Consider the following 18832-nt stretch of genomic DNA (forward strand, 5'->3'; position numbering starts at 1 on the left):
AGAAACCCAATCGAATAAAGAGAGCCTTACTATAGTCAAAGAAATCCACACTAAATTGATACACCACCAAAACATTATAGGCATCAAATATGAAAGAAATTGATGCCAATTGTAATTCCATTGAACAAAAGAAACACATTCCAACTAGCAATCTTTCTTTTGTTTAATGCATCCCCCTATGGTAAAGCTCCAACCACAACTCTCCAAATGAACACTTTAGCTTGTAGCATCAATTGTGAACACCAACCCGTCGTGATCATATGAACAACCATGTAATAGGCTTTTTTAAATCCACTTATGTTTGTCAACCAACTTGTGATAAGCTACATTTGTTGATACCATAGTCAAAATCTAATTTTCAACAAACGCCCAATCAAATTCTTGGAATTTGGTCATGCAATGATAATAATCCTTATAACTTATCCCAAATATAGTTGTAACCTCTTGAATACGAAATGTTGATCTTATTGTTCACAAGGGCATTGATCTTCTTTGTGGCACCAACATAACATCCTTCACTATTACTAAACCTAATCTACCCATTCCATTAAATTGAAGGTTAAGAAGTTGTTTATCTCCCTACCCCAACAACCTTGATGTCGTTAAAACCTCCATTTGTAATAAATTGGCACATCCCCTTTCTAATGAACGATGCCATTGCTCAACATTCTCTATTAACATGTCAACAAATGATTAACTATAATAGACATTGCACATTCTACATGCATTAGAATTAATGAGATTCCACCTGAAGTAGTTTCAACTGTGATGTTTCCAAGATAACTTGTCTTCTAAATAAAAGATGTCACCATTTCCCTCCAAGAATGTACATCACCAAACATTAATCGAATGAAGATAAAGCAACGAGCTACCATATACTCATAACTTTATATTAATGCCCCACCAAGACACTTAGAAATACAAACATGATCCTATGCTAACCACGATATAGCACTTCCCCTAAAGACCATAATTGATTTCAAGAGCTTTCTTCAATCATGGTAGCAAAGTAAGATAATAAGATACCATAAGGGCCATAATCGATTGAACCACCTTGAGCCGTACATAAAAAGGTTAGAAATCGAAACATCCAATACATTAACTTATCCTCCAATTTTTTAGATACCCACTAAAGAAGCTTCACATGAGAGATTTCCTCTGGATTGGATATCCAAGGTGGTGATGACAAATCATACTACAATGCACATCCACCCTAACCCCAACATATCTTGTTCTATCCATGAAATTAGGAAACATTTATCCATGATTTCAAGAGAGACCTTTAATTTCGCCTTACGTCGATACAAAGCTCTTCAATGCCAATACGTTGGAGTTTGAGAAGTGTCAGGTAGCATTGGTGCATGAGATCTTGAGCATGACTTTGGAGAATAAGATTTTGTTTGACTACCTTCTTCACTTCAGGAAAGAGTATCTAGATTACCTCAAAACCTTTTGGCCATGGTTATTTGGCACAATTCAATATTCTACATGTCGAGAAAAGGTAGCCGATTTGTCGTTTTTCTGAAAGAGGCTTATGATGGGACTAATTTGCTTCACAAGAATGAATGGATCCTTCTCAAAGAGGAGTATGCTGGCTTAATGGATGGCAAAAAGCCTCCAAATTTTGAAGAAAACAGGTTCATAGAATCAAGTATTTGTTTACATAAGAACAATACTAATGTTGCAACCACGAAAGTGTTGTCGCCTGCTGATGAAGATGCTGAACTTCATGCTCTGGTGAGCCTCCTTAAGAATATGAAGGAAGAAGATGTGGATCATTACTTTTACATTTATTTTTCTGTTTTAGTCAATGCTGTCAAAATTGCTTTCCATCCATTCTTAAAGGAATCTTTTGGACGTTTGTAGTTACAAACATGTTTGGAAACTAAAAATCTTATGGAATTCTTACCAGATAAAAAAAAAACACTGTGCTGTAAAGCTGGAATGTGTACCAAAAATTGCACTTCAATCCTTCGGAGGCTGGGAAATTGTCTTCTTCTCAAGCCCTTTGCATGCATGTATGCAAGAAGAACTTACCGGTTACCCTCCACTAAGCTGAATTACATCTGAAACCAAAAATGAGTTGCTCATATGCTGGAATGTCACTTCAAAACTCAACCCATGCAATAAGGGCCACCTGGGGGGGTGGGGCTATGCAAATTCAGAAGGCTCAATCAGATGCATGTTGTTGGCATTCATTACTTTACTTCTTGGTATTGGGTTGAAAGCCAAAAGAACAGGATATGCCTCACAAACAGATGAGATTATCAATAGTGTTCTGTTTGAGTTGGAAACCTCATCATACTTCGTCTCTCTTGTGGTGTTTGTCAACCCATTGGCTAAGTTTCTGACATTCAACCATGCTGGCTAGAAATTTAGCCAAACTAGACCCCACTATAATTGTCAAAAACCAGCCTATGAAACAAGTCAAGGTTACAAATATGGGGGATGTCAGTTTATCGACATTTTTCAAAAACAAAAGCTCTTAATGTATGAGATGGCTTTACATTGTGAAACATTCAAGATGGTTTTACAAGATTGAACTGCATGACTATTCCATATGGGTTGAATGGGTGGTAAGTGGATGTGGAATCTATTGTTTGTTGGTGTCACGGTGGAGTGAGGCCCGTCAACTGTTTTGCATTTTGGATGTCCGAGGGTAGTGTATTTGGGAAAGAGTGTGGGATACTTCTGTTGAGTATGTTTATAGAGTATACTCTCAGCATATCTATACAGTGTTTCTTGCTCCCGACCTCAATGCCAATTAACTTGCAATGTTTGTCGCCCCTAGGTATGTGGACATCTCATTATGCTTCAGTCTCTAGGTGATGTGAGGAAACTTTGAGCTGGCCTGTATTGCTCTACGAGCAACCATGGGTTATAAGCACATCAATGTACTGCAGTTTCTACAGGAATCAATCCTTTGAGAAGCTCAAGAAATGATCTTTGTAGTAGGCCATGTGATCCAAGTCTTTTGGGGTGTGGAATGACCATAGATCTTGTCGCAATACCATGTTTTTCTCATTATCATTGAGAAGCATAAATTATTGGCTGAATGTTTGATGTTTGGCTCATTATTGTCATCATTTTCCATTGATACATATCAACTAATTATTTGAGGTGACATGGTTCGAATGTGATTGATTGATTGTCGAAGAATAATCCTTTTTACCGTTGTATAGAATTCAGGAAACTCTGTTTGAATGATCTTTGTGGGATATACTTTGCAATTTATCATCCATGACAACATGATGGAATAGATGCTGTAGTTTGATAGTTTTTGATGCGGAGGACCTGAAGCCCACATGAAGGGGTTTAAACCATAGTGATGAGTAACCATACTTTGGCATCCAGTTAAGAAGGAAAAGGATTACATAAATCGACTTGAAGTGCTTGAACATAAGTGCTATCTAGCCATGTGTTTGCTACATTTCCACCCAGCATATTTTTCCACTATTGTCTGCATCATTGCAGAGAATTGTCTTAATTATTTATTAACCTGGTCTTGTTGGTGAAATATTGAAGGATTAAAGTTAAATGCATAGGAATTTTTAGATTAGGAATAGAATTTATATTCATTTTAGCATCTGATGAGAGATTTATATTCATTTCAGCAGAGCAGAGACTAGATGAAAAAGAAGTGGAAGACATAAGAGAGAAGTGATATATAAGAGTTATTCTGAGAGGGAAACCAAACCCTAAAATGCTATTTCAGGAAAGAAGAACGCACAGAGAGAGAGAGAGAGACAATGAAGAGAAGCCCTAGAGGTTTTGCTTGATAGTTTGCTTTAATCCTTTGTAGCAGAAGAAGGAAGGCGCGATGGAGTCTCAAAATTTTCTAAGGTGTTGGGTGTTGTAAAATTATTTATATAGGAACCCTAATTAATTAGGTTTATTAAAACCTGTAAATTATATATGTATAGGTCGCGAAGCGCCTACCAGAAGCAAATGCCCAACCTTCTCTTCTGCTCTGCTCTGTTTGTGTTCTGTCTCTCTGGCAGCCCAAGTGAGAAAAGAAAGGAAAACACACAGAAAGAAAGGTTTCCATTTCCATCAATAAATTATGGGCAGCCATCCCATCCCATCGCATTTCATTTGTCCCACATACAACGGCAGAATGGGGGGGGGGGCAGGCATGAAGAAGAAGGAGAAACCCACAATCATATATGTATGTATGTATATGTAATGGACACACAAACTTTGGGCCTAAATGTCACGATACATGTGGAAATGGGCAGCCATATGCCCATCCCATATGTCCCACATACAAATGGCATCTATCCCATATGTCCCACATACAATGGCATATGACCACGAACCCTATAAATAGGGACTAGGGGGCCACTTGTGCTTCACATACAAAAATCATGGCTAAGAACAAAGTCCTCTTAGCTATGAAAAAGGCCATGGCTTGCATTGAGCAAGATGTGGCTTATTGCCTCTTAGTCCTCTCCGTCCTCTCAGCCTTCAGAAAAGTGGAGCAAGAAAGAAGGGAAGAAAGGAGTAAGAATAAGGCCAAAATATGGCCTCTCCCATAAATCGGGAGTGGCCATAACTGGTATAACGCCCATCAGGTGTCCAGGGGACACCACCCCCCCCAAAACCCTAAACCCAAGGAGGAGTAAAAATATGGCACCCTCCCATAAATCGAGAGTGGCCATAATTGGTATACCGTAGTAGTTCTTACCATAATTTTCTACACGCGAGGACAAGAAGGTTAATTAAGAATATATAAAAGAAGGGAGGATTAGTTTTACATCCTCGAGATTGGGACAACCCTTAAGAGCCAAGTTTGAAATTGCGTAGGGGCCAAGGGGTCAAGCTATCAATATGACTTTGACGTGTGGCTGACCTCATTAGGGGATCAGACAACTACATTGAGATTGTGATCTTGTGGTGAACAGACTCTTGTGGCAAGCACACACTAGTACTAGTTGAAGCCCATAATAGTAGTGGTAATTTTCTCCTACTCCTCTTTGTGGTGGTCAGGCATCATTTTCTTGTGAATATAGTTTCTTGTTTTTTGTTTATCTCTAGCTCTGTCACGGTCAACTCTCTCTCTCTCTCTCACACACACACACACACACACACATCTTCATTCCCCCACATAGAATCATACACTTGATTCTTTACAACAATTATGAGCATAATTGCCCATTCTCAACAATATTTTTAACACACACTTTGCTTTCTTTCAATTATGGACCCTACGGTTGAGGTTTTGTGTAGAGTCTTAACTCTTGGATGTACATAAATCCATATACTTGGTCCCATAAATGTCTTGGGTCCTATAATAAGAAGATAATGCATTGATGCTAACAACCACTAAATGTACCACCCACCGCCAAAAACATTCTTAAATCCCTTTTTAGCCTTTCAACATGTCATGTATTGGTAAACTCTTTATTAACTTTTGATTGTTTGCAAGTGACAAACAATCAAGAGAGATTGTACAAGAGAAATTGTCCTATGGCGTAAAATGTACAAGAGGAACTGTTACAATCAATAACTTAAAATCGATATCGTAAAGAGGGTCCAAAATTTACAAAATTTACTATGATATTGTTTGAGTGTAGTTGGATATCATAAAATCTGAGAAAGGCTCGTTATCAACATTACTATTATTATTATTTCATTGAGAGAACAAATTATGGGTAGCCATCCCATTCCATTTCATTTCAATTGTCCCACATACAAAGGCATATGTCTATGAGCCCTACGCATGAGAATTCAAAAAGATTTTATAGGTTTATTAAGAGGAGTGAAAAGAAAGGAAAACACAAAAAAGGTTTCCTAAATACACCCACCCAAATCCTCTATCCATGCAAATAACCCCCTAATACATATGCGGAAATCACATGATTTCTCAAATCAATCCATGGTCCTTGTCATGCAATCCCAACGTCTCTAGATATGTCTCTAGATATAATTGTTTGTTATCTTTGTCCATTTGTTTCTCATGACTTTAGCACATGGAAAGCCAAAACTAATTCATCTTCCACACGAAAACGGATTGGCGAACCTCATGTTCCAAATCCTTTGCAAATTGTGAGAACGTCATTGATCTTCTCGTGTGTTTACAATAGCTTTGCATAGAAACGATGCGATCTTCAATGGTTTCAGATGGTCTTGTGGAAAAACTATCGTTGAATATATTGGGTTGTTTCAACCAAACCTAACCCACCATCTCATCTCATCTATGTTGAATCACTCTTCAGTTCGGGAGGTACTTACATGAAAATTATTTCACTATGATCCCATTCATCATAATTTGACCTAAAACTATGAAGATAAAGCCTAGTATTATTAGAATGGTCGTCGCGAGGTGGCAATGATCCTTCCCTATGAATATCCCATCAAATTCCACAATCTCTTTGATTCTCCTCATTGAAATTCTTGGCACAATCCTTCGTCACTTTTTGAACTTAGAGTCAAAACAAACCTTCTCCCTCTTGTTCCATATCTTTTCCTCGTGCCTTTGTGTTTCTAGTAGCATAGAATGGTTGCATTCATTAGTCATTGACGTAAACTATGAGTCTAGTTTTTCAATGCCAATTGATATGTAATGTATGTTATAATCTACCACAAAATCTAGTTCATCTTCGAATATAATCTTCTTGTTTAAAATCACTGAATAAGGGAGGTCCCCTCAATTGTGACTTTGAAGGCGAGCCTTCCGTTTAGAGACCTTAAGTGGCTTGCAATTTGGTTTGGGCATAATTTTCCTTACAAACAACCACTATGGACATAAACACATAGGAGGTAAAGCATTGGTGGTTTTTAGGGTTGGGTGAATCCCCCAAATTAATAGTCTCCTTGATCCAATTGTTGTATGCCTATTGTGACAACAATTTGTCATTGAGACTTGATGTTTGTAAGTCATGCTCATTTAGCCATGATGAAAATAATTTAAAACGTTATAAAGATTATTCAAATGTAAAAAACGTGCAATATTCCTTATAGTCAATCGTGACAACCAACACGAACAAACAAAGAAAAATGGGGGATGTTTAGTAATGGGGCATTAACTACATACAACTTTTCTACACTATATTTTTGGAAACAGAACAAAATGATGAAATGGATTCACCCATAAAACATGATTCAACCAAAATCTGTACAACAACTCTAGAAATATAGTAGAACCATACATAACATAAATCCAATAGTTAAGTTTAGAGTCACAAATATTGCCCATCATCAATTCAAAAGCCCCAACTTAATTTCTAATAACAAAGAAAGAAAGAAAGAAAAAACGAACATGACACTAACATAAAATTTTGCCATGACATAGGCAGTAGTAGCATAACAACTTACTACTAGGGTGAGCTAATTTCTAATAACAAAGAAAGAAAAAAGAAGAAGAAAAAGGAACATGACACTAAGAAGAGGATATGAGAAAGTTGGGAATTGAACCCAAGACATAACTTAGAATAACACAACAATTTACCACTAGGTTGTGCTTAGTTCTAATAACAATGACAGAAAAGAAAAATAAAAAACTATTATTACACTAATCACATGGTACTAATGAGAGAGAGATGAGAAAGTTGGGAATCGAACCCAAGACATAAAAGAAAATAACACAACTCCTTACCAATAAGGTAAGTCAAATTTGTTATAATTGCAAATGAAAAGAAAGATAAAAAAAGGAGCACATATTTTTCCCTTTTCAAACGTGTTCGTTTCCAAACGTTGGAATGCTTGCACGAACACTAATATTACGTTCTATGACTAGCATTATGTATCTAGTATATGCCTTACATCCCTCAATACGAGTTTACAACCCATGTCCGAGAGACCAAGGCTACATCCCCTATGCCAACAGCCTCTGTCACAACGTGGTTGGCCATTTTGACTTTACCAAAGTCACCACCGGTATATGACTCAAACATCTCTTGATACGGGGTGATGTGATATGAGGGTCCCAAGTCAATGACCCAATAAGTTTGTTGGCATGCTAAACTATCACAACGATCATCACAGACAATAATAATGTCACCATCACATGTGGTTGTTATAAGGTCATTTTTCTTGTCATTAGTGGTTCCATTCTTTTGGTCCTTGTTCTTCTTTTCTACAATCTCTTTCGTAGTGATTTGGACCACCACAATAAGGACATGAGAAATCTTTCTTGAAGTCTTTCCTACTTCTAGATTTTGACCTCCCCTCAACATTATTGATATTGTGGACCCTGGGGATGGCTTCTTCCTCTATTGGGGTTGTTTTCTATGACCAAGGCTTCACACTCATGGTTGAACTCACTCTCCTTTCACCATGCTTCTTCATGTTAAAGACTCGACTTAAGTATGTCCATTGTCAACTTTTTTTATTGTGTTGCAGTCCCAAGTGTCACAACAAGGGTTTCCCAACTATTTGGGAGAGAGCCTAACAATAACAAGGTCAACGCCTCATTTGCTAGAAGTATATCTAACTAGATAGTTTGACTTATTAGTCCTTGAAACATGTTTAGATGCTTTGTCATACTAGAGCCATCATGATATCTAAGTCTTACAAGTTTCCTAAACACAAAGACTCTATTTAAAACATTTTTGGTCTGAAACATACTTTTGATTTTCCCCCATAACTCGTTTGCTTTGGTTTCATCACCAAAATTGTTATATAAACTCATGTCTATAAAACAACGTATATATGTTGTTGTTCTTGTTGTTGTTGGTGCTTAGGAAGAGACTGTTGGTTAGGGGGCGGCTTAGATGCATTGCTTCCCAAGTCAAAGCATCTATGTTCTCGGGTTTGTTTGTATCATGTAGTACGGGCAACCACAAGTCCTTGCATACTAGCATGTCCCTCATTTTGGACTTCCATATGGGGTAGTTAGATTCGGTCAACTTAATCATCCCCTTAGTGCTTCATCCATATTCCAAGTTTCGTGGAGGGTATGAACCTCGACTCTGATACCACTTGTAGGAATATGGGACTGAATCGGAACTAGCTTGGATTACCAACACAATTAACAATAGATGAAACCACAAGAAAAAAATGAGAGTACACCAAAATTTTAACGTGGAAAACCCAAAATAGGGAAAAACCACGGGAACCATAGGTTCCGAACAACTTCACTATGTTTTGGGTACAACCTCTCTAGATTTTCACTAGAGGAATGTATCTACCTCAAGGCAATGGCCTTGGTTACAACCTTCACCCAACCGGGTGGATAGAATAACAAAGATTTCAACTGAGTACAACCTCTCTAGGTTTGGACTAGAGGAAATGTACTAGCCTCAAGGCAATAGCCTTGGCTACAATCTTCACTCAATTGGGTGGATGAAACAACAGTAAGTACAACTGAGTATAGTCTCTCTAGGTTTTGGCTAGATAAAATATATTAGCCTCAAGGAAAATTTATCTTAAAATAAATAGCTTTTCCCTAATATGTTTTCTCACTTACGCAATTACGATTGTTTTTTCTGGAACTACGACTACATGTGCTTAAAATATGTTTAGGAACTATGTTGCCTTTAAGAATGACCCTTCACAAGTCATCTTTATTAAAACAAGGATCCACGGTATCTGGGATTGTCTTGACCAAGACCAAGAGGTTGGGGCAAAGCATATTAATGAAACCGAAATGTCCCAGTTGACCTCCAAAGAACCGATGGAACCTATAGACGAAGGAGGGGACCTTCTTATCTTGAGGATGTACTACAGTTTGAACATATGCTTGATTAAGCTGATATGACACAACAGTTAGCTGATCTTGAAGAGCAACTAGTTCCAAAATTACTAATGAAATGAAACATATATATATATAGTGCTTCGTATATGAATTGTAACAACTTATAATTTCCTAATAACATTTTGGCTTTACTCTATCCTTTTGGTGTCTCTTTTCAATGTGTCTTTAAATGTGTTTTAACTTGTAAAGCTCATGGTTAAGTATAATTTTCATTGAACATTTACTTTTTGCTCTATTATTTGTTTGACAATGGTTGGTTATTATTGTAACTTGGTTATTTTCAACTAGAATGGGCGACTCTTGTTAATGTGTAAATTAGGCATTACATATGATTTGTTGAACTTATTGTTTAAGCATATTTGATATCCTGGCAATATGATTTATGTTGTCATAATTCTCAGCACACTAGTTTTGGGTAATCACAATGATATTAAGCCAAGACGGTTGTTCATATGATTATGTGTTGACGTTTTTTCATATGATTGAATCATATGATTATGTGTTCACGTTTTTTTATATGATTGAAATATAATTTTCGCAGTGGTTTTTTGCAATCAAGGTATCTCGTGAGATTTACTTTTACAAATATTTCTCTAGTTATAACCTTAAACCCTAACTACAAACACGACTTATCCCTCTTTATAAGTCTTAAGAGACAAATATACACACAAAATTGCATTTCAAAATTTGTTAAGTGGGATTCGAATTTAACATTATGTACAATGAAGCATAATACAATTATAATTGCATAGATTCCCATTATCTTATCTAAAAATCAGATAAATTTATCATAAATTAAATACATTAATTAGATTGAATACATTAATGTTGATTTTGCAATCTTAAGATCATTAACTGCAGATTTGAGTGGTGTCCTAAAAAATCATGTAGGCATGCGTGATAAAGTTCGCAAAAAAAGGTATTTCTTGACATCTAACTTGAGTGGTGTCCTAAAAAATCATTTGGGCATGCGTGATAAAGTTCGCAAAAAAGGGTATTTTTCTTGACATCTAACGTAAATACAAAAAAACTATTACATGTTCAAAATGTCTCGATGTTTAAATACTTCATCCATTAATTCCATTTCTTGTTCGGAAAAAGGCTCTATCATCACGGTCATTGAATGTTCATTGAAGTACGGTGTAATATAACCAAGATCAGATAAATCAAAAGTATCTATATCTGATTATTTCCCCACATGCCACACAGTAGCAAGGTATAGATCCGACTTGCATGCATTCACATTCATTCAAGGAACGACACTCTGTAGATACTCTTTCCAAGAGATTTTTAAAAACAATTTAGATGTTTGTATTGACAAATCACTAAAACTTGCATTTCATATTTCCAAACATGGTATAAGATAGAGTAAGGTTACAGGATTCAGTCTAGATGATACATGGTATTAAGAAGTTTTTGAAGCAAACACATAGACAGAAAAAGAGTACTTGCTTATACACAAAAGGCAACTCTTTTACAATTCCTGATTCAACGAAGATACATAGGATTATAACAAGGAGTAACTCGGGACACTTTTGATTCACTGTTGCCACTAATGACTGATATTATTCCTCCACTGAAACAAACGATCTCTGGTGGTGATTGATAACAATTAATTCACCCCGACGAAATGTCAATGGTGCGAACCTCAGATTTTGGCTCAGGCGGTGCAGCCTTGGGGACAGTGACGGTGAGCACACCATTCTCCATGGCCGCCTTCACCTCCTCCAACTTAGTGTTCTCAGGGAGCTTAAAGCGTCTAAGGAAACTCCCCTGTGATCTTTCTACTCGGTGCCACCTGTCTGAAGAAGATGTCTCCTCTTTCTTACGCTCCCCACTGATCTGCAGCACACGCCCTTCCTCCACCTGGACCTTCACTTCCTGCTTGCTCAGACCTAAACAACAGATGTGTTGCATCATAAGTCAGATACCACATACATTAGAAGAGACGAAATCGGATGAAATCAGGTGTTAATTAAAAGTACTTTAGGAGTAGGAATGAAGCATTTAGATAACTTACCAGGCAAATTCGCCTTGAAGATGTGGGAATCGGCGGTCTCCTTCCAATCCACCTGAGTGTTAGCAACAGCGGCAACATCTCGGGCAAAGCCGGGATGGTCAGGGAAAGATGAGATTGTCCAAGCAGAAGAGAGCGGGAAAGAGGGGAATAGGAGGGAGTCGGAGAAGAAAGCATCGAGGGGATCCTCTGTTGCTTTGCGATTGCCACGTCCAAAGAGAGAAACAGCCATAATTTGGCAATGGATCCGATGTAGATAAGAGGCAAGGAAAAATCGCTCTACTGAACACAGGGAAAGAATTCTCTGTTGTACGTGGAATGGTGAAGATTGGGAGTCGAATGGATAGTTTAGTGATTACAGGAAATATTTGCAGCTACTTGGAGATGGCAATGAGGAACTGTACTGTATATATATATGTATGTATATGTGTCTGTTTGTGCAGGAGAAGAAGAAGTTTCCTGATGTTTCTAGAACATTCGCGACGTATCCATTTGCTGATGTTTCCAGAACATTGTAGAGGAAATTCATGTGCCTTGCTTGAACTCGCTTTCATAAAACGTGCCCAGTATGAAAACCAAGGACAAGTATTGGGATCTTGGAAGTCCTCCTCTAAGGGAATAACCGTGTGCAGTTCAAGTACTAGTAAGGGAAACTTAAAAACACCCACAAATTTAGAAACTAAACAAACATACCAAACCTTTGTTTACCGTCAAGGTTGGCCTGTTTGATTCGGGATTCGTTGCAAACCATCGTGGCGGTAAGAGACACACATGTTTCATACATCATACACATAGACTGACAGGATTAAATGTAATAGATGTTCGCATACAAGCTTTGATTCAATTTAATCTATAGGTTATGGGTTTATCGTTTATGATTTAGGCTAAATATTGGGGTTATGTCATTGCATCAATAAACTTTTAGATATATCGAGGGGTGGTAAAAGTATTTGATTAGGTGTCATCTAAACACATGTAGTATGACCCAGCAGTAGAGAATTCTCATTGAAAGGATTTTGATTGATGAGATTTGGATTTGGATTTGGCTAATGATGTTTTCTCCCAAAAAAACTAATCGTAAAGTCCGACAATCAAAGCCTCTCTCTTATGGTTTGAGAGAAATTTGCTTGAAAAGCCCAAGAGTGAGTCCAAATTTCGCCAAATGAAATACTTGTTGTCAATACTACCTAATATCCTCATTGAAGTATGTGGTATTATGATGTACTTCTCGTTGACTTTATTTTTCTCCATGATATTGCTTATCATTGACCTTTACATCTTTACTTATTGGCAATGGCAAAAAATGAATATTAATACTATAGGTCTATGATTGAGAAGAATCGTCTTCTTAAATGGGCATTCTTGTATGATCTTAACCAATCATAATTTCTTAATTCAACCAACAAGGCCATATTTATATGGTTCATGTCACACATCCTATTTATATTCTTACCATAATAAGTTCTTCTTCACACAAGGACATACATATAGTTTAGATTTAATATTTAGGAAATTTTAATGTTATATAGGACTTTTACATTATTATTACCATGACATCAAAGGAAGAATGTGTCAAGCACATGAAGATGATCGTGATGGAAATTGATGAATCATGAAGTTCACTCCCATGCACCCAAGATCATGCATGGAAATACCAATATTGTCTTCATGGAAAAATGGCGATCATTCACTCTAAGGGCCACAAAGCAACAAGTCATGACCATTTTGGTGTAACCAAAATATAATTTTGACTACTATTATCAATGGCTTGTTGGAAGGTAGGGTGTTGGTTAGTTTGGAGCTAGTTCACTTTTGGCTAGGGAAGTTTGAAAAGGTGTCACACGGTACCAAATTGCCCAATTTTTGTCCCATCTTATTTGACAAGTTATCCATAGTATGTACTATGAACTATCTAGATGTAGCCAAGAAAATATTAGGAATCGACCGATCGCAACCGATTACACGTTCGTATTCGTGTGCAAAAACCAAGAACTAGTACACGGACAAAAAAGACGTGAAGACAGAGAGACCGATATTTTACGTGGAAAACCCGAAATGGGAAAAAACCACAGGGGTCCACAAAACCCGAGAAAACAAATTGATATAGTAGAGAGGAAGTACAAATATGGAACTCAGAGGCAACGGCCTCGAGTTTTCCTTCGTCTGATAGACGGCTATAGAGTTACACACACACTCTCTCTCTCTCACGGTTACTGAGGCAACTACCTCGTTCTAACTTTACAATAATGATAAACTACACTTTACTAATGTGTTGCCCTAGTTGCTTATAAACAAAAGCAACCTTCTGGCTATTTACGAGTATAGCCCGCAAAAGGCATTTTAGACTATTTACAATTATAGTCTTCCAAAATGATTTCGGTTTTCAATTTCGGTTTTGGTTTTGGTTTCGGCCTCAACCGAGTTACTCACCAATTCGATTCTTCTCTTCCCATTCAGAGGGACCTGTTTCCCAACAGAAAACACTAAGGTTCCCCGAAACAAACATGTTTGAACCATATCTCATTGCATAATGTGCAACTTCCCTTGATTGTAAATATAGACAAAAGTTTTTAATTTATCTTTAACCATTGGGCCATAAACCATTAATATCCCATATAGTTTTCTCGGTACTACCTACCCTCTCCCAAGCTTTGTGTGAACTTTATAAACTTTATTTTGTGTGGTCACAATCTATCTCATAACCCCATGGTGCTCACAATAATTGAAATGATTCAACTATGACTTCCCTTGTTCCATGCAAAAACGAAATTTAAGTCACTATAGTGTGGCATCGGCAATATTGTATTGCTTAGTTTATTAAAGAGTTGGTTAATGGGAAGGATCGGCAAAGATTCAATGTAGGCTTAACCGGTTTGGCCTTATCCAAGCTAAACCCGTTAAGCCAAAACCATTTTGGGGTTCTCTAACCTGGAACCAAACCAATCCATAAACCAGTTTGTGAACTGGCTTGGAAACCGCCCTCCCTCCCTCCCTCTCCCCCTCTCTCGTTTCTAACTAATTTCTAACTTTGAAGTTTTTCTTTAACCTAACTAGTAAACCACATAAACGGCTTTTTGGTTTGAGCCGGTTTGGCAAGGCTCAAGTTGAGCCAAACCGAGCTTAAACCGTTTAGTCAAGATGAAGCTTGAGCTGAGTCGCTAAGCCGTTTAAAGCTGGTTTAGTTCAACAGTTTAGGCTTGAGCCGAGCCGTTGCCGATCCCTACCCAAGGGTATGAAGTATTGATATTTACAACAAAACGAGGGAACGAGTGTTAGTATTGATATTTTCCCTAAAATATAAATCCTTTGTGTTTGTGTAGGTTGATAATGTTGGATAATATCTCATCAATTTGTCTTCCCAAGAAATAGTTACCTATAGACATAATAATTGGTAGTGTAAAATATCACCGAAAACCCAACATTTTGGTAAAGTTGAGGACATGGTCAACATTTAGATATTAATTTGTAGGACTCTTATCATATTAAAATGTTGTTCCCTTCTCTGTCTCTATCTCATTCACTTAAATTCGATAAATGTTAAGAATTGTAGGACTCAATCATATTAAAATTTGTTGCCTTCTTCGTCTCTCTCTCTCCATTCACTTAAATTCGATCCATGTTAGTTGTATCTTGATGGATCCTCTCGTTGTATGCGTCAATGTGGTGTGCATGCATACATACATCATTATCCTTACATAATGTCTTTGGGGGATGCACTCTGGGAACGTTCGGGTTGGTCAAATGCTATTGAACAACATGACCACAATGGATGGCTGAACAATGGCAAATGCCATGATGGCCCCACACATCGGTGAATGACATAAGGTATCCAATGATCGCCGCAATGGCTAGAGCCCAATGAAATAGAGGGGCCGGTTTTATTGGATGCAAGCCTAGGTGGAGCCCCTAGAGATCACTAGGTGTCCATGGCCATATATATGGCCGCTTGTGTGACCGGGCGAGGCCAAATAACTCACTATCACAAACACATCAAGGTGGGCATGTTGTTGATATTTATTGTGCATAAAACATATACATTTATATTGAGTGCAAAATATTTATATGGGAGTCAATAGTTTTTTTGTGTTAAAGAAGGACAATGGTTGTGCGTCTTTTGAAACGGGAGTCTCCAGGTTTCGCGAATGTTCCAGAAAGCAGAAGACGTTTCTCGAAACATCTGCCCCCCCCCCCCCCCCCCTTCTTCAAATACCCCATAGCTATTCGATCAGTCATCCATCGCAGAAAATCATCGAATTTCTTCAATCAACATCTATCCATCGCAGATAATCATCGAGTTTCTCACTGAGCATCTATCCATCGCTGCCATTTTCTCTCATCGATCTCTCTCTGTATCCAGAACCTCAACCATTTGACCATGTCTGTTTCGCTCTTTGGACGTAGCAATCGCAGGGGGGGAGCATCAGAGGGCCCTCTCGATGCTTTCTTCTCCGACTCCCTCATCTTCCCCTCATTCCCTGATCATCCGGGCTTCGCACGTGATGCCGCAGCTGTAGCCAACACGCAGGTAGATTGGAAGGAGACTGCGGATGCTCATGTCTTCAAAGCAAATTTGCCTGGTAAGTAGTCAGCCATACGACTAATTAGAATATCTCACTTCGCAATCGCTATTATACTGGGAAGGATCTGCTTCTCTTCTGTATCAGATATGTTTAATCTGACGTTTCCAAATAATGAATCATTTTCAGGTCTGAGCAAGCAGGAAGTGAAGGTACAGGTGGAGGAAGGGCGCGTGTTACAGATAAGCGGGGAGCACAAGAAAGAGGAGACATCTTCTTCGGACAGATGGCACCGTGTGGAACGCTCGCATGGTAGCTTCCTCCGCCGTTTTAAGCTCCCTGAGAACACACAGGTGGACGATGTAAAGGCGGCCATGGAGAACGGCGTCCTCACTGTCACTGTCCCCAAGATTCCTCCCCCTGAACCAAAATCTGCCATTCGAACCATCAATATTTCTTAGGATCAAATTGTTTTACATTTTTGCTTGCTATCTCTCTCAATCAGAAACCATGTTGTAAGGATTCTTATTGTAGCTCATATTGCTAAATATGAGTAACTGCTTTCTAAATCAATTGCAATAGAATCATTTCAGTTTGGCGTCCAACACTTTGTTGTCCAAATCTCTTCTTTAAGCACTTCTGTTTTTTCTTAATTGTAGCGTTGTGATCTTCCGTGTCTCCTTCAATTGGGCAGAAAAAAGGTTTTTAAGATAAACGTCTTGTCCATCATTTTCTTCTTCATGTGGCCCATCGTGAGGAGAACTATGATGTTCTCAATGATCTTCAACTTCTTCTTCACCATGTGGCACATCAAGGCCACAACTATGATGTTATTGATCCTCTTGTTAGCCTCTCACTGTCTTGATCCTCTTCTTAACGCTTTCTCTTACCTCCTCCTCCATCTCAGAGAGCCTCAAAAACTCGCAAACACTAGTACAAATTAGGTGCTGATGTATTATGCCATCTTCGCCCAAATATGAAGATATTCAATGTAAACAATTTGGAATATTTAACAGCATTCACTTATCACATTCTCTATGTATAAGGTAATTTGCGAGAAATGTGTAAAAGTCATACTCAAGTGTCCATCAAGAAGAGTCAGCATATGTGTATGTGTCATTATTTTCACATATGGAGTTTTTATTGCAGAGTAACACCTCTTCTTAAGAAGGAGACAAGATTCTATGTATGTTGGATTTGGTTCCATAAGTCCAAATTGGCCTCCTCATAGATATGATAAAACATCTATTCTATTCCATTCTATTCTTCTACTCCTCCCAAATGAGTTTAGATTGGAGGTTGTTTACAGTGAAAAGTAATAAAGTGAAAAGGGGAGAATGTGTATAGATTGGAGGTTGTTTACAGTGTGTGCCATTTACAATATGCCAATATTGTTTGCCTAGCCAACAAATCTTCCTTTTGTTCATATGCAACTATTGTCAAGGGTTCCAACTATTATGTTAGTCTATTCAAACATATTTTCATTATTCCAATATTGTTCACCTTCATAGAAATCAAGGTAAGAGTGCTATAGAAACTTTTCAATCTTCAAGTTGTAGTTGTGGATAGACATACCAACCTTTTGTTGTATTATTATTCAACCCTTGTCAGTGTTGAAGCTTTGCAATCTTCACTTTGTAGTTGTGGATAGACATAGCAACCTTTTGTTGTATTATCATTCAACCCTTGTCAGAGTTGAAGCTTTGCGGGCATGCAGGTTGGGGACTCACATATTCCTAAGATTGTTCCACTCATCACTTGCTAAGATTGCGGGCATGGGAGTCTTAGCATACCTTGCACTTGGCCGAGCATGTGGTCATGCACATGTGTTTGTTGGCAATAAATAATAGTAGTTTTGCCTCTTGCTTTGAACCCAAGAAATTGATGTGTACCCTAAATTGAACCCATGTCCTCTAAATATTGGTCAAAATGTCTATTATGGCTAAATAAAAATTGGGGAGGTTGGGAGCTAATAGGCCCCCAAAGATAACACAATTGCGTAAAGACTTTGGGTTTTTCTTGTAAAATTTCATTCCAGGTTGGTATATTGGTACATTCTTATATGCAGTACTTTAGGGTTGTAGACAAGCCCAAGTGCAATGGGAATGAGGATGGACCTCTTCTTGAGCTCACATCATGGGATCCTTCTCTATCAACCACACATTTTGGAGATTTGAGCTAGAGAGACAGGTAACTTATTCTTAGGGGTAGCCCTTGTTAAAGATGTATGTCTCACAAATAATACAAACATATAGGATTGATAATACAAACATACATAAAGGCACATCCACACAACCATGCACAGAAATTACAATAGTTGTTCCTTTGAGTTGTATATGTTGATCCCAATGTGGATTCGGGAAAATGTTGTTGTATTCTATTTGCTATCTAATGTGAAGTAGTGTTTTTTCGGAAAAAAAGTATGGATGTGTTCGCATATGTTTTATGTGTATTTTATGTGTTCTTGTGTATATGCAAGGGTGTGTGTGGGTGCTAGTCATATGTGTGACACTCATGCAAGCATGTAGAAGAGAGAATAAAAAACATGGGATCAATATGTTGAGATGTAAAATGTGTAGGATATTGTTAACAATATGGTTA

At 37.8% G+C, this 18832-nt stretch overlaps 2 protein-coding genes across 2 annotated transcripts; one reads left to right on the forward strand and one right to left on the reverse strand.

Annotated features, from left to right (window-relative positions):
- Window positions 1–11295: 11295 nt before the first annotated feature.
- On the reverse strand, window positions 11296–11966 carry LOC147860372 (18.1 kDa class I heat shock protein-like). The gene is made up of 2 exons (XM_087324239.1): window positions 11718–11966; window positions 11296–11592 (listed from the first exon to the last, which is right to left on the reverse strand). The coding sequence occupies exons 1-2, from the start codon at window positions 11944–11946 to the stop codon at window positions 11315–11317; spliced, it is 507 nt and encodes a 168-aa protein (XP_087180365.1). The 5' UTR covers window positions 11947–11966; the 3' UTR covers window positions 11296–11314.
- A 4049-nt stretch (window positions 11967–16015) lies between these two features.
- Window positions 16016–16821, forward strand: LOC147860373 (18.1 kDa class I heat shock protein-like). The gene is made up of 2 exons (XM_087324248.1): window positions 16016–16291; window positions 16421–16821. Exons 1-2 carry the CDS (start codon window positions 16090–16092, stop codon window positions 16690–16692), a joined length of 474 nt encoding a protein of 157 aa, XP_087180374.1. The 5' UTR covers window positions 16016–16089; the 3' UTR covers window positions 16693–16821.
- Window positions 16822–18832: the final 2011 nt, after the last annotated feature.

Source organism: Azolla caroliniana, unplaced genomic scaffold (assembly GCF_043228905.1).
Source record: "Azolla caroliniana isolate FFs.n. ecotype wild unplaced genomic scaffold, voAzoCaro1.0.p SCAF_9, whole genome shotgun sequence".
In the NCBI taxonomy this organism is placed as follows: Eukaryota; Viridiplantae; Streptophyta; class Polypodiopsida; order Salviniales; family Salviniaceae; genus Azolla; species Azolla caroliniana.

Bases quoted from the DNA above. Each gene is read 5' to 3' on its own strand.
- LOC147860373 (XM_087324248.1), top strand. From the start codon at position 16,090: ATGTCTGTTTCGCTCTTTGGACGTAGCAATCGCAGGGGGGGAGCATCA. The intron at 16,292-16,420 runs GTAAGTAGTCAG...AATCATTTTCAG, and splicing joins CTTCAAAGCAAATTTGCCTG to GTCTGAGCAAGCAGGAAGTG.
- LOC147860372 (XM_087324239.1), bottom strand. From the start codon at position 11,946: ATGGCTGTTTCTCTCTTTGGACGTGGCAATCGCAAAGCAACAGAGGAT. The intron at 11,593-11,717 runs GTAAGTTATCTA...TCTGTTGTTTAG, and splicing joins CTTCAAGGCGAATTTGCCTG to GTCTGAGCAAGCAGGAAGTG.